Consider the following 25,868-nt stretch of genomic DNA (forward strand, 5'->3'; position numbering starts at 1 on the left):
TTTAGTAATTGAGGGCAGTGTAAGAAGTATCAGATAAAAGACCGTGAGGACAGTGAATGCATTTGAGAAGAAAATATCTTCTCAATAATTCTGCATCTTATTATCAGCTACCATGACTGTATTATGCATTGTTGGTATTAGAAATTGTATTACGATTATATATTTCTAAACCATTATGCCACTAATAATAATCCTCTGTAAGGATGCAAAGACGGGAGGAAAAAGAGAGAATGTCTACTTTTTATACACATGACAAAAAGAAGACATACAAATCGGTAAAGCAAGAATAGAACGAGAGGAAAGAGATGGACAGACCTGCTTGCATGGAGCGTGCAGCAGCCTCACCGTATGGGCAGAGCCTCCTGTGGCGGCGATAGCAGCATTACCGGCTGGATCAGAGCAGTTGAGTTTGCAAACGCTGTCAAAGCGGAAACCATCAGTACAGTGATAGGAGCCATGGAAGATGGGAGGTGGGGGATCACAAGTCACCGGCTCGCATGCCCCCTCTAGCCAGCTGCCATCCTCTGTGCACTGCCTCTTAAACGCACGCCTGTAAAGAAGTGATTAACATTTAAAATTGTGGGTTTGGTGTTATTGAGGTTTTTATATATAGGTTCAGAAAATGTCTTAAAGGTCCCCTATTATACTGTTTTTCATCAATATATTACAGGTCTCAGATATGCAGAGAAAATGTCTCTGAAGTGTTTGGCTTGAAATACCAAACAGATCATTGTAGCATCCCATAATCCCATCTGTTTCAGCCCTGTTCCAAAAGTGCTGATTCTGTGTATGTTACTTTAGATGAAAATAAGGAGCCACTCCCAACACCCCTCTGAGAGATATTTGGTTGAAAAGAACACAATAGGCGCTTTCAAACCAAGTACTTTTCCCAGGAATAGTTCCCGGAACTTAATTCCCTGGAACTCTTTAATTCCTGAACTATCTAGTAGATCGAATAAATCCCTGAGGGAGGATTACGCAAATGAAGCCGCTGACGTCACTTCTTCTTCTTCTGCTTTGGGTTTACTGGCAGGCCGCAAACAACTTCACGGCGTATACTGCCACCAGAAGCGCCGACCTCCTCATCACTCCACCGCTCCCACTTTTTATTTTGTGTTGCCATAAATTAGTCTCTCTCCGTTGATGCACTGGGCTAATGCTAATGCTAATAATGCGAAAGCGAGCAAAAAGGGGTGAAGAGGTTCCCGAAAAAAAGTTCTAGTTCCGCTCTCCCACGACACTAATTGTTTTGCGTATTGTGTTGTGTACTTACCATAGACTGTATATAAAGTAACATATTATATCTTATATTATTAATATATATATAAATAATTCTGATCAAATGTTATTCCAGCGTCAATAAATGAGTGTTAATCCCAGTGTGTTTAGTGTACAACATCACATGTAATTTCACCTTCAATTCACGGTTTTCAAAACGTTAGCAACATGCTAATGCTAACCGGAAATGAAGAATCTTCAGAATAAAAGTGTTAAGTTAATAGTTAGTGTGAACTTCCGGGTTTTTCAGAATAAAACTGCTTTAAATTAAAACCCTGTATTTAATTTAAATTACGTCATATCAACATTGAAACATTGAGGTTTGGGAGGGAGGAAGGAAGATTAGGATTAGGTAAAAAGGTAGGGAGTGGTTAGGGTTAGGATGGGGGTAAGGGAAGGGTTAGATTGCGCACTGCATTGAGGGGCTTCAGGCGTTCATGTGAACGTGCTCCGTCACGTGCCGCCGTGACGTGCTCCGTCGGACCTGTGTGTGCGGTTCTACAAGTGCAGTCCTGTAACTGCTGTCTCCGACGCTGCAGCTTCATGCTACTCGAATATCTCCGCAATGGAGCAAGCTTAAATTTCACTTTCGATTGCGTGATATAGCCCAGCGCAACACCTTCGTCACACATGTTGCCACTTGTTTGTACCATTTTCTGGCGATTTGTAATCTGTTCTAGAATAACGATGTGTTTTTTTAGGATTTCAAGAAGCGTATAGAACAAACAATGGATGCATTTTATGAACATTTATCCATGCTGAAAGTAGATTTAGATGTTTTAGGAGTGAGAGAGAGATTATTATCTAATAAATACATCCAATTGTTCCAGATCTTTCTTCAGAGCAGAGAGAAGTACACTTTAGACAAACTGCTCCCATCTCCACATTTTACACACAAAACCCAAAAAAAAAACATATTTCAGTTCATTGGGGTTCCCTGATGCTCACGGTCTGGTCATTTTTTTTATAAGAGCCATAGTTTTTGAACGGGTGGCAAAATTGTCAGATATAATCCCCAATGCATTCTTATGGGACTCAGTGCTGCAGTTGGTTGTCATGGTGTTGCTGGGCAGATTGGAGCCACACACACGTGAGTCACATCATCCAATCATAGCAGACAACATGGAAACCTTTGATCTCTGGGTTTACACCTTTATATATACAGTCTATGGTTTACACACACAGGTGTTTGTAAACATTCAATCACTACTGCTTACATTTAATATCTTTATTTAACTCCTTCAGCCTAATTTCAGCTGCAGGAACCATTCAAATATCAAACTATTCAGCCTTTTCAGCACATGATGGTGATATATGATGATATGTTATACTTTTTAAAATATTCAGCTTTTTAAAGTATTTTTTTAACATGGAAGTTATTGCAATGCATTTGAGCTGTAACAATTAACACACACACACACACACACACACACACACACACACACACACACAGAGACAGACATACACTCTCTCTCTCTCACACACACACACACACTCTCTCTCTCACACACACACTCTCTCTCTCTCTCTCTCTAACACATACACACACACACACACACACACACACTCTCTCACATCACAGACACACACACACCCACATACTCTCTCTCACACACACACACACACATACTCTCTCTCACACACACAAACACACACACACACACGCTCTCTCTAACACACACACACACACACACACTCTCTCTCTCTCACACACAGACACACACTGTCTCTCTCTCACATCACAGACACACACACACACACACACACACACACACACACACACACACACACACACACACACACACACTGTCTCTCTCTCACATCACACACACACACACACACACATCACACACACACACACACACACACACACACACACACTCTCTCTCTCTCTCTCACACAGACACACACACACACACTCTCTCTCACACACAGGCACACTCTCTCTCTCTCTCTCTCACACACACACACACACACACACACACACACACACACACACACACACTCTCAAACACACACAATTGCTCTCTCACTCTCTATCTCTCTCTCTCTCTCCATAGTTTTTGAACGGGTGGCAAAATGGTCAGATATAATCCTCAATGCATTCTTATGGGACGCAGTTCTGCAGTTGGTTGTCTTTGATCTCCGGACACACACACAGGTGTTCTGAGTAGGTGCTCAGGAACAGAAACAAACACTGACAGACTGGACTTTAACAGACTGTCTCAGCCTATTATTTTCTGTCTGATGGAGACTTCATACAGACTTCAACAGGTTCCACATATTTTATACATTATTGGTGACGTATGGTTTTAGTCGACAAGTTTGCAGTCAAAATATTCTGCTGCTTTCCCAAGCCTTTTTACTTTATTTTCTCTTCTTAATACGAATTCATTCACTACTACTTACATCTGATATTTAACTCCTTCAGCCTATTTTCAGCTGCAGAAACCATTCAACTATTACATTATTCAGCTATTTCAGGACATAAAGGCTATATATGTTGTTGTTTATACCTTTTTTAAACCTTTTCTTTTAAATATTAAGCTTTTTCTGCATTTGTTTAGCTAAAAGCAGCTACCATTCAGCTAATAACATATTCAGCTTTTTCTGCATTTTCAGCTAAATTCAGCCATAAATGTTCACTGTTTACAGCATTCGCACGCATTTTCTGCAGGAAATGCATTTTCTTGTTTGTTTTGAAAATCCACAGCGGAGGTTTGTGTCGTACTACATGCGGTGTATTTTGCATCTATCTCAGTAGCCAACGATCTGTGAGTCTGTTGGCTCGGACATAAACTCCTTAATACATGTAGTCTACATTTAATAAGAGGTGTAAAACCTGTGAGCATTTTAAATCGCATTTGAATTAAATATTTATATAATCTGTAGTTGTATTTGTATTGTTGATTTATTGTGTGAACGAGGCGATATAGAGAAGGTTAAGCTGTCATTATTATGCTGTTATGTACTGTTGGAGTGGTAAGCAGGCCTATTGTTTTTAGATATTTGTGGAGTTACGTGGTCCGTGAGTGTTTTTTTATTGGTTAAGTGGTCTTTGGTATGAAAAAGTTGCGCTCGTGGATTATCAACGGGGGGAGCCTCGCTGCGCAGGAATTATACAGGTGGCCAGTCCGCCCATGAAAAATGTCTATGCACACGTTATTATTAATTATAATTTAAAAAATAGATAAAAAATGTTTTTATTTATTTATTTTTTTTTAAAATTTTGTAATGATCTCGCAACCCCCACTCGGGAACCCCTGCTCTATAGGAGGAGATTCAGGTGATAAGGTGGGGGGGTGTTACCTTGGTTGGTTATTGGCTAATGGTAACACAAGCCAAAATCCCGTTATGACATCATAAAGTGGCGAAAATCTGATTAGCTGATTTTTAGACTTAGATTTTTATATAAATGGATCAGGACAAAATGAGAGCAAATCTTTTTTCCTGAAACTTTAAGAATCTCTTAACGCAGAGGGGACACATGAAAAGACATGACAAATTGGATTTTGGATAATAGGTGACCTTTAAAACAAAAAATAAAATGTTATTTACCTCTTAGGTTTGTTGGTGACATGGTAGCCTGGCTTGCACTTGTACTTGCAGAGCGATCCCACTTTGAGGCCTGTCTCATTGCAGCGCTTGGTCTGCAGCACAGCGTTGGGTACAGGAGGGGGGGCTGGGCAGCGGAGCTCACAAAGAGCCTCTGGGAAGGACCAGAGACCGTCCTCCAGGCAGGTAAGGGTGTTGTTTGTACCTGAGGAGAAAGGGGTAGAGGAAATTGGAGAAAAAAATGGAATTGGTTAATAAATTGGAATCAAAGTAGGATGAAGAAAAAATTAAGCTGATGGACAATTAAGAGACTGAAATGAAAGTGAATACGATCATTAGAAAAAAACGTGTAACCCTGACATTCAGTTAAGAAAGTGTTACGTTTGGTATTGAAAAATCTTTGATATAGCTCATGGCAAAATTGTTCATAAAGATGTAAAAATAAATGTGCATCAAAGACCATTTATTCATGATATAGAACTTATCAGGGTGATAGGGTATTAACATTGAAATGTAAAAGTTATCAGAAAAGAATCATCTGTTAACCTTTCAATCTAATATCATGGACTCCAAAGGTATCAACCTGAACATAAATGTCCTTTCTCTGCATGAGCTTGCTCCACTTTGCATCTCACCTACGAGCTGGGCAGGTTCTCGACACTGAAAGGTGATCTTCTTGCCATAGGTGGTGCCTTCAGGGAACTTGAAATGGGCAGGATGGACATGGTATTTGTCTGGCATACCACAGTCCACAGGCTCGCATGAGACCTGTTTGTTCCACTTCCCATTTGCACACGTAATAGTTACTGTAGAGTCCGACTGGAAAAGAAGACGTGATCAAATGAGAGTCAGACGTGTAGGCAAAGTCGGCTATATGCATGAGTGCTTTGACACAAATGTTATTTTGCGCATTAACAGATTGATGTCCCAGACAGATTATTGAAATGTTTACCTGACAAAAAAGGACTATAGCAATTCAGCACATACTCCATCAAGTTTCCAATCAGTGTAGCTAATAACGCCTGATCAGGCTTGGTTTACTGTTTTTCAGTAAGCCTCACAGGCTATCCAGCAGCTCAATAACTGCTGATAGCATTTGTAAGGTCAATTCATGCAACTCAGACATGTGATATCCAACAACTGCACAATCAGCCTTAACACAAAACAGATTGACAACAGAGAGGAGAAAAGGGATCTTCCACAGCTGGAGTTACAACCTCTGTGGAAGTATCATCTTTATGAGTTTCTGTGTAATCGTGATTCTAAGAAAGTGGTTATATTCAATGAAAGGTTGACATTTTGTATATGTGATTCTTATACCAAACACACATTATAGTTACGTAATGCCATGTAATCAAACAAATGCAATGGAAAAAATAAAGTAAGGCACATCATTGGAGACAGAATACTGCTAAGGCAGTTTTCTCTAAAGTTAGCTAATATAAATAATGGCTTGGTAAATGCAGGACTTAGTGATTAACAGAAGTCAATTATAAAGCTGTTGTTAACATCAAAATACAACTTTTCCAATGCTTTTTGGGATAACTGGAGAACACTGAGGAAATCCAAACGTAGGGAGAACATAACAAATCTGCAAGAAATGGACACTGTGAGAACCTGGTATAACAAATGAACAACCATTACATTCACAATAATTGAAACAAGGCCCTCCATGTTACTGCTGAAAGCTGTGACACACACAGCAATGTGTCACAACAATTCCCGATCAACAATGATGAGAATATTGTGAACAGAACATAACATTTAGGATTAGGGATTTGATAGTTTACTGTCCCTGGAAACAGAAGTGGCAACTAGAATTGTTCCAAAACATTTCAAAATGACAATCTGTTATATCTGACCTTTTTTGACGAGAGAGACTTCCTGTACGTACTGTAAGTGAGATATGAGACCAAAATGGGAAGCCACTGCATTATCCAAACCTCAGCTGTTTTCATCCTCTGCCATTGAATAACAGCATGTACTCAAGAGGAATGCTGGGCCAAGAAACCTCACAACAAAGCTGTAAGAGCTCAATCATTTTGACTTTTACAGTCTACCCCAGTTATGGTTGACCTTAATTATCCACATTGTTTTAAAGAGTGTCCAAACATTAAGGCCACACAAGCTGGACTTAGTTAGTTTTACATACATATCTATTAATTAATTGTATTCTCTCTCTTTCATCTTGATTCCATTATATGATACTGCATAACAGTATCAAGATCCTTTAAAGTAAATATGCTCCTTTCATATTTGGATATCCAACTAAAGTAACATATGCATCGCATGTGAGTGCCTGGTGAAAAATGACTGGGTGTAGAGTTGAATGAGTCAATCGTGATGGGAGGTTGTGAACAAAGTCTGCATGGAAGAAATGTGGAAGGATCCATTTAGTGTTAATGTGCTGACTGTAAATATGTGTGCAAATGGAATGTTAAGTACGTTTGTGAAATGGGTGTATGCGTGTGTTCAGTTACAAGTTTTGCCCAACGTGGGTATGCAAAAGTGTGGTTAAATGAATAGAGAGACGGATCCACACGCACAGGAACACATTTACATTTACGTACATCTGCAATGAGTTGTTTTCACATTTAATCAAGCATGTATTCCCAAGTGCTTAAATGGTATAAATGGTTGTTTTCCTGTGTGTGTACTGTGTAGATGTGTGGGAATTTTCCTTCCTGTAAAATAATTTACAGCTGACTATTTCTCTTACAGAAGCAATTTAACAACCTTTGGCTACGATGCCTAATTCAAGCAGATTAACAGAGAAATGAACCGACAGACTGTCAGGCTCTTCCTTTATTGCTTCAGCTTAAATGCCATTCACATTAGGATGTAGAACAAGTATAGCAATAACACAGAGTTGAACATTGTTAGGAAGATTTATTACATCAGTGCTCCTTCGGTGATTGAGTATAATTCAGTATTGTTTAGTCCTCATGGAAAAGCCCTTATGAAACAGTGCTGGAGAAAATAAAATGTAGCTTTACTTAGAAGCAGAAGTTTTATTTGCCTGTTACCTGAAAGAAATGTGGAAAAGAATGTGTTGAAAACAGTGAAGTTCGGTGATACCAAGAATCGAACAGTACTCAGAAGCAGACATGCTTCTAGGTACATACAATTCTTGGTGTGTTCATTTAAAAAAATGCATTTGATAACCACGTCAGCCTACACGGATTGGACTTGTGTTTCAAACCACCATCATAAAGCTTATGTTATTATGAGTGGATTAACTCATTGAGTAATGAAAATGTACAATTAACCAAACTTTTAAAGAGTCCAACTATTTTCACATTGTTGATACAACCGAAGGTTACACACAATTTCTTTGAGCAAACATGAAGTGAAAGGATTGCCCTAATGCTCTGACTACACCACACTGAAATGTGTATCCACATGCTCGTCCAATCAGGAGAGGCCTGGCTAAATCAGAGAGCAGTCACATCCTAATTCAACAGGGTGACAATGTTAAAGGGCTCTTCCTGTGCTATACAAATCTAGGATTACTCACAAAGATTTCCATTCCACGATCTCACTGCACTGGGGGGAAGGAAAGGTAGCAAGATTGACCTTAAAGTGGAGCAGAGTTTAAGGGGTCTTTAGCTCCCATAATGTGCCACCATTTTTTAAACATGTTTAGTATATCACTAAATGAACAACTGACATCTGGAGCCACTATTACAAACATGTTACTGTTTCTTAATCTTGAATCTTGGAAATCTAGTTTTTTCCCTCAACTTTAAATACTCAAGACTAATGATACAATGTTTAAAGTTATAGCAAAACATCCTTAGGTATGTTTGATTGGTTCACTACTTTACTTCCTAGCTAGGAAGCATGTAAACCTGAGATAAGGTCTAATAGTTTAACTATATCTCTGTGGCCAGTGCTTTGATGAAGGTTGATTTCGAAAGTATTTCTATTACACTTCCTTAAATCCTTTGGACTGGGAGATAATTGGAGCACACAGGAAGAAAAAGCATGCATACTGTAAGAACATCATGACGTCTGCAATTGGGTGGCCATAAAACACGGAGGGACAGTAAAAGTCTTTATCTGCGCTGGCTGACTGCCAACTGAAATGAATAGGATCAAAATAATATGCTCATTACCGTAGCCCTTTAATTTATATTGAATGTATTGGCTGAAATGTAACAGGAGTTGTTTTATAAATGTGTGTAACATTTTCACCCCTGCTTTGATAATATCTAAAGAGGGTGTTTAGGTCATTAAAAGAAAGTGGATGGGCGATCATGTATTTGGCAGGTAATGGGGGTTTGATGGTGCTATGGTGACAGTTGTAAAGCACATATAGAGCCTGTTAAAGGAACATTCTATGTGAAATAAAAAGCCCTCTTTTTCAGTGCCAGCACTCAGTGTTCCCAATTTTAAAGAGAGAGAAAGATAGGAGAAACAGACAGCAATGAAACAAACATATACAAATCAAGCAAGTGAGCGAAACAGATTTGTTCTGAAGATAACATTATCTAAGAAGGTGGTATTCCCAGAACCGCTTTGACATCACTGAAACAAGAATGTAATTGGCTAATGAAAGGAGACAAGATTGTGCTTCACGCTGCACTTTTCAACCCTGGTGTGTGTGTGTGTGTGTGTGTGTGTGTGTGTGTGTGTGTGTGTGTGTGTGTGTGTGTGTGTGTGTGTGTGTGTGTGTGTGTGTGTGTGTGTGTGTGTGTGTGTGTGTATGTGTGTGTGTGTGTGTGTGTGTGTGTGTGTGTGTGTGTGTGTGTGTGTGTGCGTGTGTGTGTGCGTGTGTATATGTGCGTGCATGCATATGTGCGTGCATATGTGCGTGCGTCTACAGTAAGTACTTGTGTGTTTTAAAAAGAAGGGAAGAAAATGGTGGTATGACTGTTTCTGTATTACATTTGGTGTTACATGGGGTTATCAACTATCATCTCATGTGCTCAAGAGTTGAGATGTACCCTGAGAATCTGGACAGATCGATTGACTACTGGCTTCAACTAATTATAATGACTTTTCGACAGGAAGCACATTTTCTTTATATCATCTTAAATGGAAGTGCCCACTATTTCTTTCAAATCTTGAATGTACTAATTGCCCGATTCTGTCTTGCAGTTGTACAGTTCATACGGTATTACCCAACTGGGTTATACTGCTGGCAATAAAACCTGCTTCAAAATGTTGCATTCTACACAGAAAACAATAAAAGTAATAGTAGATATTCAAAATGAAGGTTTGCAGTGAACAGAACTTAAGTGTATGATACAAGGTGCTCAGTGAGGCTGTTTCTGCGATCTTACAGTACAAAGACTTTTAGGAGGGGAGTGCTACTGCCCCTGGAGGGACATGCAACTGTTAAAATAATTTCCCAAAATGTTGTTTCAGGATAAAAGGCTGGACATAAAATGGATCAACAAGCTAGTAATGCAAAGCACTCATGCTATGATGGACAGGGCAGGTTAAAAAAGGAGTGGATTTTGTTATGGTAATTATAAACATTATTCAGTCTGCACATCAAGTTCGTAGCGTCATATTTATTTGCCAGTGGCTTGCCAACTGAGAGCAGTGATTTACTTGTCCTTACTGACATTACATCGCTGAGCTTAACATTATTCCAGAGCTAAGGAGATGATTTAGTGATTTTTGGCAGAACATTAATGAATCACAAAACTGCCTTTGATATTATACCAAGAAAACTGACAAGATGCCTTTTAATGTAATGAATGGATGCAAACAGTTCATTCATAAATGCTTTGTCCTCTCAATACCTTTGAACAGTCAGTCATCATTTGGTCATTTGCAAACACCAACTTTTGATATTTGGCACAGCTTTACTTTGTTTACTATTCTCTCCTGCCCTTCCTACCTCTCTCTGTACTTTCCTGCCTCTCCCTCTCTGAAAAGCATCATTTATAAGTAAATGAAATGACGTTGATGAATAGCCACAATAGTGCAATGTCAATCCAAATCTGATGCAATTAGAAGTTTGTGCACACTCAGTGGGGAACTATTATTAAAGTGTGTGTACAGTATGTACACACACTTTAATAATAGTTCCGCATGTACGAATGTGGATGTGAAAGTGCTTCCGTGCATGTACATGCGCACACACTTATTTATTTGTGAAGATACAGCAATGTGTATGTTGCTTAAAAGAGCCATTTCAGTGGAAGACAGAGCGACAGATAAACGACTTCAGCGGTTTTTGAAACCCTCCAATTAGGACATGTTACAGTTCCTGGACACAGCCAAGTGAAAGATGAGAGAAAGAACACATCGTTAAGGTAAGAATCCTGACCAAATACCAAAAAAAAGCTCCCCCCTCTCTTTTGCTCTGTAAAACTCTTCTCTCTGACTTACAAACACATCTCCACAGTCCCAGACTGAAATACATATAAAAACAACATTTTCCTTGTTCTCTGAACCTCCCATCTCTCTGAGGGAGCATTAATAGAATGTCTTGCAGACTTCTTTACAGAGCCGTGGAGAAGGATAAAGAGTTTATATGGCCTTAACAGCAGCTTGGCCTCTATCCAAAAGGTTTACGATGCGGTGTCAACTCCCCTGTTTGTTTGTTTACTTGTGGTGTGCACGCATCTGTGTGTATATTGTATCTATCCGCATCTGTGTCCTGTTTGTGCAGGAGATTGTCTCTGTATGTGTGTTGGTATCGACATGAAAGCATTTACTGTGTGCTGCTGTGAGAGAGAAGTAGCAAATATCTGCCCTATAACAGAGACTTCAATGTGTGCAAAATGAGCAGGGATGGAGAGAGGGAGGGAGAGGGAGCAGACACTATGCGATGATGTCATCGTCCCGGTGGAGTAGCGGTAAAAAGTGACTGTTTGAGGTGATGGTGCAGCATGCTCAGCAAGAGACTAAACACTATTATGTCTTTGCTTGTACGGAATATGGGTGGTGTGTGTGCGTGTGTGTGCGTGTGCGTGTGTGCGTGTGCGTGTGTGTGCGCGTGTGTAGCAAGCCAGCAAGAGGAGGAGACTGGGGCGTCTCCACTCCTCGGTGCAGCACTCATCTACCTGGATGTTCATGATGTCATCCTCCCTGGAGGCTTGCCGTGCCGAGCTTAGTTTTTGCAAGTACAAAATAAATGCAGAGATTAAGAGCAGAGCCGAAAGAAAGCGTGTTTGCACTTCTCTCCTATGGCCATAGGTCTACTTGAGTTTGCATCAATGCATGTTCATGTGTGCATTCACAGATGCATGTTTGCACGCATGTTCTCGTATACTGTAGAAATGGTTTTGCACTTAAGCGTTTGCATGTGTACATTTAAGCACTCATGTGGCTCTTTGTGCACGGAGCTCTCTGACTGCTGTGTGTGTTCAAAGATGTGTGTAGCAGGGTGTTTACCTGGCTCTTGATGATGTCATCGTCCTGGTGGACTTGCAGGACGTATCCAGAGTTGCAGTAGATGGTGCAGCGGTCTCCATTGTAGAAGTGGCGGCCAGGGCTACTGCACTTGAGCTCTGCATTGCGGATTAAGGGTTCCTGGCAGTCAATGGCTTCGCACGAATAATGTACACAACTGCGAGAGAGAAAGTGAGAGAGGAAGAGCGAGAGAGAGAGCAAAATAAACTAAAAACCACATTTAAAGTTACAACCGACATACATTTTGTGTATAAAATAACACTGCACACACTCAAACATGGAATCAGTCACACATTTGCTTGCACACAGACAAGCATTGAGTCAACCACATCCATCCATCAATGACTGTTTAACATATCAAATCAATAAACCACATGGAGAAAAGATTGCCATATTATGCTATGCGCATGAAAGGGTGTATGCGCACACACACGGCAAAGTGTAGTTTGTGAATTAAGAGCGACAGGATAGATTATGCGCGGGTTACAATTGCAGAGTTTGGCCACAGCTTTATGGAGAAGGCATTTCATGCTCTTGGAAGGCTTGGAGGCCCAAGGCACCTTTTTTAAACAGTCCAAATTCTACAGTATAGGGTTCCCTTATGAAGCTGATGAAGAAAGAGGGGAGAAAGAAAAAGGGAAAGGTATGGGGCACAGAGAGGATGAAAGAAAATACAGGTCAGGAGAAACATTGTTAAACGAGCTTCTGCAAGAATGGAATCTCCATTTACTGTGGCTTTTTTTCGCCATTTGATTTTGTGCAATATTTCACTTAACTATGCTTTTGGCTAAAACAATGAAGTATACAAACATTTTATGCAGCTAGATTATTGCTTATGTTGCTTTGAACTTTGCCTTAAAGGAAAGCAATATAACCAAAGCTCCCAGAGAAATTCTAAGATTAGATTTCAAATGTTCATGTTGACAACATGCTAGTTCAACAGGTGAAGACCGTTTGTATACCACAATAGTAGCAGTTCCTTACTTCTAGGCTTTTTGAGGACAAACTAGGGAAGCCTAAGCCTCCTTTGTGGCCACTTTGGTTTGGAACAAAATCTCTTTGTGGTTTCGTGCTAGTCACTTCGGAATTTCTGGCATACAGTAAATTACAATTAACTACCTGTAAAACTATCCTCCTCCCCTGTGAATGAGAAGTACAGCATACAGCAAAAATAGTAAGGTATTTATGACAAAAATAAGAAAAACAACTTAGAACTCCAACAATTCTCCATGTAGTAAGAGGTGATACGTGATGAAAAAATTGCGAAAAAGACAAGCATGGAACATAAAACTGAGTCATGTTAATAGCTCCTGTTGTTAACAACTCAGGGAAAAAGGGATGTGGTGTTTTGTAGAGGCATAAGTATTACGGGAAATGTTCTGCTCAGCCCTGAAAAATTAGAGAGTGAAAGCTAGAGCAGGAGGCACAAAAAGGGTAGAATGAAGGAGAAAGGGATGGCAAACATTTAGAGGAAACCAAAGATGAAATGAAAGTAAAGAATGAGAAGGCAACATGGGATAACATATTAGGAAGAGGAGAAAGGGGGAGATCGGGAAAGCGGGAGAGGGAATGGGAATAACGGGGAATTGGAGAAAGGTACAATCTGAATGTTTTTAAGTTAAACTTAAGACAATAAAGGAGAAGAAACTGAAAAATGAAATAGACAAAGAGGACGATCCAGGATTCTTTACTTATGTTGTAAGGCGATTTGGGTAAATAATACCTGATCATAATACTGAATAATCATTTTCAGCTTGTGGCGAGTTCAAGTCCAAACTTTTGAAGATAAGTGGGCATATCTTGTTGACTTGCAATCATGAAGTAACACTTGTTTCCACAAGTCTCTGGAAATTAGATGAAGTGGAGAACATTTTAATGAAAAAGAAAAAAGATAGAGTACTCGGAGTAATCTGTGTGTGTGTGGTAACAATGATTTCCTGGCTGGTGCAGATACACAGCAGTTTTAATTCTATTTAGGTGCTCTTGGATGTCTCACTGGCAAACAACAAAAGCAAAAAACAGCTCTATCTCTCTGCACAGACCTCCTACCATCCATTCTTTGTGTATTGTGGTGTTTATTAGTGCATTTCTTGTTGAAAGGGTTGGGAGCATCATCAATATGAATTGTGTCATGCATGACAGTGGTGTGGAAATTGGCAAATTGTGACTCCTTGTGTGTGTGGTCTGGTTTAACTACGTTTGTGAGGAATGAATTACATCATATTTTCAGTAGTTTAAATTAAAGGAGACTCAAAACATGTGCATTTTCTTCGCTGAAAAGGTGTTAATTATGTGTCATGGTCTCGCCAACAGCTCTTGCAAATGGTTTCAATAACTGTTAAGGGCTCTTAATATAAATTATATCATCCTTATTTATTCCCTTGTTTAAATGCTAGCTGTCTTGAATAGTTGTATCACACACAGAGAACCTGGTCTACCTTTAGGTAAGCACTTTTGATGCCTGATTGACAAGTCATTTTTTTATGTAACTATTTAGAGTAGGGAAAATGGAGACTGACAGCCTCATTGTAGTGCTGAACAAGGCAAAAGTGATTACAGGAAAAACATGTCCAGTTTGGCAGGAATTTTCAAAGAAAAGGACTATTTGTATGCAGAATGCACTTCAGCCAAACTCAATACAAACAAACCGGGGTGGTAAACAAGATTTAGCGCTGGAGGCAGCGACATGGCAGCTCTATTGTTGGACATTTGCGGAGATCAGCAACAGGTCTAAATTAATTGCAATTTTCCAGTGATATAATATTTGTTACCGAGAACATTTTACTGTTATAGTTGTGGCTTTGGGCTGACCTCTAACATTAAACAGCTTGTTGGTATAATCAATTAAAGCATGCCTCTCCCTCTCCCTGGCACAAAAACACACAGCTCTCAGCATCTCTTGCCTCCTTTCATTTTGTGTGAATGGAATCCTTGAATCTCGTTGGGTGAGCATATGTAGTATGTCCTCCTCTTCGCAGTAGAGAAGACATTTGTTGGTCGAGGTCTTACTATCTGGAAGTTGCTTGCCTGAAAGACTGGAAGTATTTTACTAATTAAACCTGATACTTATTTGGTTCTCAATATTGTAATTCTACTACTTCCACTTCTGTCCACTCTGTGTGTACAGCACCTAATAGATGTCTGACTATCCTTAAAGAGCTATCCCTTCTCTATTACTCTTCTATTTTTGGGGGAGTTTTCTTTATTGGCGTTGGAAGGCGAAGGTAGTGTAAGCGTGTGTCCGGGTGTGGCTGCTTGCCCTTGTAGACGTGTGCACATAACCCTATGATTTCATAAGCATGTCTTTTGTTGTGATGTGTGTGTAACAAGTGTAGGCCTTATGTTCACTAGTGTTCTATTTCCCTTTTTCTCAGCCTCACCTCTGGCCTGTCGGGTTGTAGATCTCATTGCTCTGGCAACCGCTTATCGTGATGGGATCGAAGGACTGGAAAGAGCGGAGGCCAACTCCGGAGATGGCAACAAGGCGAGAGGCAAACATGACCAGGATAGCCTTGGTGTGGTAAAAGGCCACTGACAGGTCATGGCTCACCGGGATCACCAAAGGGTTGGTGCGGCAGCTCAGACGCCAATCACCTGTGGAGAAGATATTTGGGGTTGAAAAGAGACAGAGAGAAAAGTGTATTGAGATTGAGGTGAGGAAATTAGGGGATCAATCACAGTTTAAAAGGAATTATAGTGGCAATCTTCAAAAGTAAAGCAGGATAGAAGAAAAGGCTAAACGAGGGGAGCCCTAACCCTAGCTCGAAAGACTAATGAGAGTGACATGTGCTTAAGGGAGTTTTTTTCTAATAGATTTTAGCTTGAATTTATTTGGTAACAACTTTTTAGTAAGTAACAGTACTGTAGGTCAAGCTAATTTAAGCAAAATTAGCAATCTGACGCTGAAGGTGAAGCAAATTGGTAGCACACTCAAAATACAGAAGACAGCTCTCACCCAGACTATGGATACCATCCTTGGTGTCTACCAGCTGAACAGTGATGTTACACTGAGTCTGATCAAGGTAGCCAGTGCCATCTGCAGCCAGATGTATAATCACTGCTGCTGCCACCATGGGATGAGAGAAGTGGGCCTGAATGAAAGAAAACAAAGTATAAAGTTAAGCACACATTTTCAACAACTGTTTTCTGTATCCTCCTAGATGTTTTATACTTTTCTTTTTGTTATTGACTCATGTTTCATGCATCATATATGCTGTCAAATTAGTACATTATTCTATTCTACGATGCCATGGAGATATAATACATATCATGGTGTCCCAACATAATTTTAATTATATTTTTACCTTGAAAAAACTGAAACGTTTGATTTATTAAATGTATTATGTATTATGAGATTAACAGATCTCACATAAATGTATTAGGTAAATTGAAAGCAATACTAATAAAGTCGGTTGAACTTAATATTATTGCTTTATATATTATATATATATATATATACATATTAATACAATACATATATTATAATACATTTAATCAAATCCAAAGTTTTTGTTTTTTCAGTGTATATTAGAATAATTTTGTGATCAATATTGTAGATTGACATACCTTTTAATATAAATAACTATGAATTTCCAGTAATATATGGCTTTCTATTGAATTAATCATCCTGACCAGAAATGTGGAACATCATTAATCATGGAAACCACTAATACATCCATTTTTTTGTGTAGAAAACATTGTGCACATTTATTGTCGAGTGATATTTAAATCCATTATTACCAGCCTATGTATGTTCAATATTCACTGCACAAAAACACATCATTCTATTTAGTTAGACCTTACCTTGAGCAAATAGTTCTGATATCCATATTGAGTATTATGAGCCTCGCGACAGGGGAACCACGCATACTGGGACACTCCGTCTGATAGGTCAAACACTTTGGACTGACATGTCTAGGGACACATAAGAATGGAAAAGGGAATTAAGTCATTTTGTATGCCTTTTATCTTACTCAAACATGTTTTGTTTCGCACTTGTAGGCTCACATTTGTTTAAATCAATAACCATTAAGAAGCAGATTTAAATGTGGAAAAAAAGGACATTTAGAATATTTTTTTCAACTTACAACATTTCTATAGAAAGCTGTTGACAGTTATCATCGTTAAACTGCCTACTGTGTTTATAACCATAATATACAGTACCACACCTCAACATTTAAGAAAAATATTTAAAGTAGCATGCTCAGAAGATAACATGCTAAAATAAAAACAAATAAAGAGCACTGGCTATATATATAACCAAGAGATTTTTTCCATTTACCTATATACAAGTGTGATAATTGTCTTGGCCTTAAATGCTGTGACCCCTGTTTTCCTACAGCTGTCAGTCAGCTGTTTGGCCTGACCAGCTGACACGCATTCTGTGCAGTACTGTTTGTTTGTGTCTTGTCAACAAACCCGGCAACCCATCATGTGCCGAGCAGCCCGTATCCCCCCCTACTTCTTGACTTTGATTCTCACTCGTACTAGTGTCTCTTGTTTTTGTGTACTCACCTAATACTGGCTTATAAAACCCTGTAATGCCACACCTGCCCACTAGAAGCCCTCAGAGAGTTTGAATGATTCAACTCAGCACCTTAATTTGTCACCTGGATCGCTCAGCAGTACTGCATTTACTCAGAAGGTAAAATCTTTAGGTTTTGACAAATCCGTTTGAATTTGTCCCGATATTTACATTGTAGAAATTAGGATCAGCAACATTTACTCAACACTGCAACCTTAAAAAGCAGTCTGTGTGTCCAGTCATTATAAATTATACTGTATGATGGAAAAGTAACCTCATTACTGTGGCTTTGTTGACATACAGTAGACAAAAGTGATCCCCTTATATGATTTGTGACCTCACTTCATTACATTTGTATGATTTTCAGAAAGATAGGGGGAGAATGTCAAGAAAAATGGAAAAATATAAATGGACACTGGTTTAAAAAAACAAACAGTTAAGCAACACAGAGAAAGGGGAGAGAGGGCACATACCCAAGGACGGTGAGTTTCGCCCGCTGCCCTGAGCTAGTGAAATAAGACACCGGTAACATGAGAGTTTTGCTAGAGAGGCTACTGTAAAATCCTGCCACCGTGGAAAACTGGCCAGACCAGCTATCTGTCTATATCTGGATCCCCTGGATCTGTTGACGTGACCTTTCTGCTCAAAGCTGAAGTAGCAGAAATGAAAAATGCAGGTGACAAACACCTGAGATCAGTTGCCATGGGATTTTATCCCAACTTGAGGGCAGCTGTGTTTCCATTTTGTATTCACCAGAAAAACAAAGTTATTTGCTAAATGTGTATGAAGCAGTACACAGTAACTCACTTTAAGGTTTATTTTTAGTCAACATTGTTTTCTAGCCTAACTCTGACTTGAGTCAGCACAGACTAACCAATATGATTAAAAGGGGCCTTAAAATGCTGATGATTTGGTGTCAAAAAGAGCTGGTTTCCATGGCTACCTTTTTTATGGCAGAAGGTGACAAAACCCTTTCCATGTGCAAACTGATGACTTATTCATGTACACACAGGTGGCACTATTGCTAAAGCTTCCAACACCCATCCTCCCCTCATCCTTTCCCCATCATCTTCTGGTGTGTTTTTCTAACAACCCCCTGTTCAAGACAGACAAACACTGCTTGGCTTTCCAAAGCCCCTGCACTTAAGCAAACACCCCCGTAAAGTATCACACCAGTAGGAGGCAATTCACCAGTCTCCAATGGCTCATTACACTTCCTCCAACCTCTTCCCCATGCAATGGCGAGAGTCAAAGCACTCTAAATAGATTTGTCATTGATTTGATTAAGTCATTAAAAAGAGGGGCTGAGGGTGGTGATGGTAATTCCCGTTAACACCCATCCAGCACTTAACCAAGCAAGGTTACTTTGGTTCCACACATTCAGATGTTATCCATTTACTACATAACCATTCATCAATACCATTTTCAGGGTCAAAATGGAATAGTGCAGCACACATTGGGTGAAAGCCTGAGTACACTCTGGACATGTCACACCATTATTTTTCACTCACCTTTACACCTAAGCGTGTTGCCAATTAAGCTAACCCACAAGCCTAGGGCTTAAGGAGGAAATTAGAATACCATGTTAAAACCAAAGCAAGGACGGGAAGAACATGCAACCTCCAAAGGCCCGAGGCCTTGGAGATGATATTTTACATTTTATTTTCAATAATATTTCAAAATCTTAAAAGGACTTCAGCAAAGTGTATCCTCCTAAATGCGTCAATGTCTTCTAATCCAACTTTTTTCAAGAACAAACCAGCATGCTAGATCAGGTCATATGTATTGTGTGTTCAAACAAACATACAATAGGATTTTGTTTTGTGTTAGATATTAGAACGAAGATGTCACTGTAAATTAGCTTATGGACTTATGGTTAAATGAACCAAACCCTTCTTTGCCAGAAGAGCTACAAATTAGAATCCTTTGCACAGTATTTCACTAAACCTGAAACAATAACAAGCTTATTTAGGATTTAATACCTTTAAATTACAGAACATCATTACACATTTAATATTAAATATGTAAAATATTAGCAAAGTAAGTTTCATCTAAATGTTTAATGTGACAAGCAGTGTAAAATCCTGTTACACATTCAGTCAGTTCTGGAAACTAGAAAAGAGCCAGCTCTCCCGTGGTTGAAAACAGAATTCCGAATGTAAATGTCCTTTATTTCTACTGTGATCAGGTATGATAAGAACTGTAATAAATGTTTTCTCAATGGTAAGTCCCAAGGATGGTAAAAAGCACAGTGCTGAGGAAAGAGGTATGAAGCCCAGAAGTATGTAAAGCACTGATAAGATGGACTTTTATTAATCCCTCGTGGGGAAATTGTTTCTCTGCATTTGACCCATCCTAGTGTTAGGAGCAGTGTGCTGCCATTTTGAACGGCGCCCGGGGAGCAGTGTGGGGAACGGTGCCTTGCTCAGGGACACCTCGGTAGCACTTGGTCTTGCCGGGACTTCAACTGGTGACCTTCCAGTTGCCAAGCCAAGTCCCTATCGACTTCGCCACCACCGCTAGGGTCGCAGATGAAATAAACAGAACCTGATAACTGTAATTTGTTAATGGCAAACGGCTACCATTATCACTATACAGAGAAAATTAAGGCAATAACAAAAGCACTGTGATATAACACCATCATATTCATGGCAATGGATATTATCTTTGTGTTTCAATAGGATTTCAAAAGCTTTGAAACACGTTCTCGACACCACAAACAGATAAGCACGGCCGAGGTCCTACAGAACACCCAGAGATAAACCCTAAAACCAAAAAGTAATACATTGACACCCAATCAGGTTCTGAGCTCCTATGGATTATACAGGTAAAGGAAAAGCAAATTAAGCAAATTAAATAAAGACCTAAAAATCTAAAGTAAGACATGTCCTTTTATTTGGCCCTCCTTCAATAATATGCTTACACAATAAACCAACTGTCAACAGACCTCCAAAGGGATTGCTTGATTACAACTTAAACTTAACATAAGACAAAACAAAAGAAGACAAAAGAAGTCTCTCACTTTGAAAAGTAAGGGAAGAACAATGGTGGTTCTTATTGATTAGTTGCAATAGTATCAGGCCCAATAAAAAAGGTCTGGAGAGTATGTATTTGTTTAAAGAAGAGCAAGGAACTTGGACTGAAGGCTTTTCTCAATCTTTTTGTTTGTCTTACATGCTTTGGTAGGTAGGAGTTTGATTGACAAGTGGTTCATCCAATCACATGCCAAGTATTTTTTTAAAGTGCCTGTCCATTTCCAAACAGTTTCCAATGACCGCCCCTCAGATGGTTCTGCGTAACAAACCATCTGGAGTGCTGGGTATCTCCTACCACGGCTCATTCTAAACACATGTCTCCCTTGTTCTGATTCATAACAAGGACCTAACACTCTTCCAGCTATTTAAGTCAAATGTTCCATCTATTGAAACAAAACAACTTCTCGCCTTCCTTATTAAACAGTAATAGCAACACTACAGCAAAACACACACACATGCATACACAATCACACGCAGTTACACACATGGTCTTAATTTGTACCAGCTGGCCAGTCAGACTGGCAGACAACAACCGAACCCTGGTCTGTAGACACAAACTGGTGTTTGTAAATCATCACTTGAGATAAAAGGAGGGTTAGGAGTCTTGATCCAAGAGGAAACCAGATAAAGGTGAGGAGCAGAGAGAGCCACCGTCAACCTTATTAGCTTTTTCATATTTCTGAACTCCAGAAACGTTCATCAAGATCATAATGAAAAACATAAACAGATGCTACACCCTCCTTGGCTCAAATACTGATGTTGAAGAATTCAGATGTTGTCAAAATGTAATCTTGGATTGAAATCAATAAACCTCACAGACACATGCACAAACATAGGCCATGTGTTCGTGGAACACAATTGAGGCCCTCTGACTTTTTAGGAGGCCTTACAAAGGTCCTTCCTGTATCCTACACAGACTCCAGGAGCACAAGAGCTTGAGGAGAACCAACTCAGGACTTTTCTAACACTCTGTACTCAGGTCTCTTTACATTGCACTGAACAGAGCATGAAACAAAGAGAGAGATCATTTTTTACATTGACATGCCCTATTATAATAAAAGCTATGCCACACCTCATAGGGTCAATAATTAAACTATTTACTGTTATACATTAACCAGCAAATATTTTCAAAAAATAGTTTCAACGTCTTCAGATTTATATATGAACTCAGTCCTAAAGCATTTTAACGTATTTTTGGCTTTAACTTATTATGATGGTGTAAATGTCGATTGCACATTGTAATGGCTCTAGAATAATGACAGAATTGGAATTCAAATTCCCTAAAGGCTCACTTTTAGTATACAATTCTGTTGGTCCTGTCGGACCGCAATCTCAGAGGAAAATGAAGGCTAGATTTGTGGCAAACAAATGAGGAGGATAGTGCTTTAGTTACGCCCATACTTCTGAGGGTAATAAAATAATAACAGGGAGGCTCATAGTACTGAGACTGCCATCTCTTTATCTCTCCTCTCGTTCCTACCTTTCACAACATAAGCCATATATGCTGCATCAGTGGAGGAAAGTGATACGAGTGATGTGAGCATTTCAGAGTTTATTGTTTGTTTCAGATAGACTTGTATGCCTCGTGAGGTCAGGTATCGACTTTTTCAGGAGAGGTTGACATTTTAGACCCAAGCAAATTAAGAAAACAATTTCCAAAGAGAATATTTATCCTGTCACGGCACCTCCTAAAACATGTTTATTTTCATTCAAAAGGTATTTCTTTTTCCTCGTTTCCATTCCTCCCTCTCGCTTTGTTCACGGAATATACTGTATACGCATTCGAAGCCTGAGCATGGTAAGCAGAAGTGAGCATCTGCAAGGCATTTGTGGAGAGAAAGTAGTATGAGTTTCCAAGCACCATCCCATGGTTTACTGGAATGCTGGTGAGCGCCTGGTGTGTGAGGTAATGTCCTGTCACCCAGCCCCACCCATACCCACTGAAACTCACCGTTTCATTGGTCCAGGTCTAATGATGGGCCACTTCCATGGCCTACTGGCCAAAATAGGGCTGTAAAAGTTAGTGAGTAGAGGCAATTATGTAGTTTACCTATCCCACTTTCATCAGGGTAGACATGAATAGTGACTGGGTGGTAGGCAACACGGACCACAACATAATGTATAGGGATTGGTGAGTGTAAGATGCCAGCAAGTTGAAAACAGATGGGTCTGCGGAGAATATAAATGTCCCTCAGTCAGTGGCCCCCTATGCTCCATAAAACAGGGCCAAAACCCTGCATATTAACAGCTTGAAAAAGTTATGGGGGGTCATCAGTGCCATGAAGAAAATACACCAGTCACAATGAGGTTTCCACATGGCAGAACCACAATAATAATTGAAACGGGAAAAGTAAAAAGGGGGGAAAAGGAACGCCATCCCAGAGGTTCCTTTTTAATGTTACCACACGCTTATGTCACTGGCACTGTGCCTGACGAGGGCTGTGTGGTTTTCGGGGAATGTTGGAGGGAGAGACAGTGCCAGAGGAGCTGGCCTTCCTGAGCTGCTGAAAAGCAACAGCTCGGCTACTGTATGAGCTTTTGATTTTTTGGGCATGTGCTTTTGTGTGTTGCAGCTTGTGCGACGGCATGTGCTAGTAATGCCTCTGTGTTTCTTTGCATGTACATGTCTGCTCTGCAGTGGACCTGATACAGAATGCATGTATCCCATACTGAAGTACACAAATACACACTGCCTGCTTTTTTGATACCTGGGGACAAATCTGAGCCAGTTATTGTTACCTGTTTTTTACTGACAAAATTCCGTCTGATTAAACTATATCATCTCGCTGTTTTTTCCTTTAAGCAATACTCACCTAAAAGTTGAATGTGTTTTCAAATTCCAACCTCATCCACATACATTTGTTTTACATCTGTAGATGGTTGAACTTCATGGCAATTTCTTGCATCGTGAGAGGACTAAAATGTTATCCTGTTGCTTATGTATAATTAAGGGAAGTGTTCTCCAGGGGTGCCCAGGGGTTGCGTCAGAGATTGCCTGGGCAGCAGCCCTCTCTGGAGAAATCACCTGGCTTGCTGTTTGATCTAAAAGTTGAAATGCACATGCACACTCCCCACGTACACACATGTCAGGCAGGCAGCCTGAACACGAACATGGATACACGCGCATGGGCACACAAACACACACCGACACACACAGGTTAGTTGCTAGGGCCAGTTCTCCAATCCAATCCCCCTAGAGCAAGTTGAGCTGGCTCACCATATTCCATGGTGTGGTAGTGGGGGAACATTATGTTCTGCTCCACAAAGTCAGCAGTAGTACATTTCAGTCCCCCATGGACCTGCCCTATAATCCTGCATTGAGTCGGTACTGTGAGTAGGTTGGCTTGTGTGTCTCTGTCTGACTGCGTACCTGTGTGTGATCAAGAAGGAAAAAATGGATGTTTCAAAAAGGCTGATGCTCCTGCACTCTATTTTCAAATGGGCCTGACACGGAAACAGAAATAAGAGAACAAGAACTTATTAACATGGCTGGATCATTAAATCGACTATTATGAAATGTGGAATATGTCTCAACTTTTTTAACTTTATACAATGTCTGTTGTCCATATGGTGTCATTTGATCAGTTAAGGACATGTTGATGTGGGAATGTTGTCCATCTGTTTTGGAGCTACTTTCACAATCATTTTTCATTTAATCATGTATTTTCTTTTGAATGCAGACAAACTTGTGGTTAAACTAATTTCCTGATTATTTTACCTCTAATTACAATCACCAATCCCATATTTTTCTCCATCTATCATCTGCCTTTCTGACTCAAATAATCAACATTTGTATGGGTTCCATATGAAATTTCCCATTACATTCTTACTTTTACAGCATTCGCCAGCATATTTTGTATTCAATTAAATTACACATCTCAGCTTTTTTTCCATCTTATTTTTAATGAAGGGATTCTAGCTTCATTCGCATTTCCATTTCATTGCATAACAAGTCTTTAGGAATAATACACCAATTTTTATTTGGTGCATGAAGACTTTGAAGTTAAGGAAAATATCCAGCTCTCATGCACTAATCCTGCATTGTCAGATTATCATTCACCGTGGCATTTAATGGATGAAAGGATGTTTTCAGTATCCCTCTGTATCTATGTCCGTATGTTATACAGTAAACATATATTCCAGTGTATACCTTTCACACACACACACACACACACAGCACTTGAGATGTCGTGCAGATATATTATCTCTCTTTCTTCTCAAGTGCCTTCTTGTGCTGTTGTTGCTTTCTTGCATCCGCAAAGATCCCTATCACCGCTGGCAGCCTCTCTCTCTCAGACACACACACACACAAAACGGAACTGATACACAAAAACCAATACATGGCTTGCTTGCTGGATCAGAAGGACATTATGAAGTACCCCCAACACACTCATACAGAACAAAAGAAAACTCTCAAACACACGGAAAGTTTGTTCACTTCAGCTCTAGCCTGACTCTACCAAAGAGCTGTAAACCATGAACATGGAAATATGGTAAACCGCAAGGGATGAAGTGAGCTATTAACAATAGCCTTATATATAAGTATAACTTAAAATAGCACATACACACTTTCTGTTCTCATTATCTGATTCACCACCCTCTTTTTCTCCCTTTGTGTACTTTGTGGCCATGTTATGTCTCACTATCTGCTAGTAGTCATCATTAAACTGAGTTATAATTGCAATGGCTGCTCGAGGACTTTTTCACTTCAACATAAACTTGTGTCTTTTTTGGGCATTTGCTAAATTCTGATTCCATTAATGTAGTTAGGAGCACTGTTATGTCCATTGGGTTGATTTTAATGCAAAAAAACAGAACGTATGAGCATAAAAGTAAGTGTATAACCACTACACTGTATCTAAAAAAGTATAACAAAGATTATGGCTCTGCTTTATCTTTCAATTTGTGTTCTTCTACTTAAGAAATCAGGGAATATCTGTTAGGAGAATAGTTCTGTTCCTCCAGTAGGGTTCCAGAGATTTGGAGAAGCCAGGGAGCATTGAAGCTGTTCTGGCAGCTTGTGCTGGCCCATCAATTTACTAAGAAACGCAATGCAGGTTTTCTTACTTCAATTCATTTGCACTTATAACCTGACTTTCTGT

The 25,868-nt window shown here is 39.6% G+C and overlaps 1 protein-coding gene across 2 annotated transcripts in view; it reads right to left on the minus strand.

Moving 5' to 3' along the window:
* pappaa (pregnancy-associated plasma protein A, pappalysin 1a) overlaps positions 1-25,868 on the minus strand; it is a 100,450-nt gene that overhangs the window by 30,180 nt on the left and 44,402 nt on the right. The window contains exons 11-17 of one of the 2 annotated variants that reach the window (XM_034205062.1): positions 17,011-17,121; positions 16,163-16,298; positions 15,588-15,801; positions 12,190-12,364; positions 5,469-5,652; positions 4,837-5,038; positions 346-550 (exon numbers count right to left, since the gene is read on the minus strand). In XM_034205062.1, the coding sequence (XP_034060953.1) occupies positions 346-550; positions 4,837-5,038; positions 5,469-5,652; positions 12,190-12,364; positions 15,588-15,801; positions 16,163-16,298; positions 17,011-17,121 (1,227 nt within the window). Of the gene's footprint in view, positions 1-315; positions 551-4,836; positions 5,039-5,468; positions 5,653-12,189; positions 12,365-15,587; positions 15,802-16,162; positions 16,299-17,010; positions 17,122-25,868 lie in introns of both variants that reach the window. The other variant, XM_034205052.1, reaches the window with a different exon arrangement.

The sequence above is a fragment of the Gymnodraco acuticeps genome, unplaced genomic scaffold (assembly GCF_902827175.1).
Source record: "Gymnodraco acuticeps unplaced genomic scaffold, fGymAcu1.1, whole genome shotgun sequence".
Lineage (NCBI taxonomy): Eukaryota > Metazoa > Chordata > Actinopteri > Perciformes > Bathydraconidae > Gymnodraco > Gymnodraco acuticeps.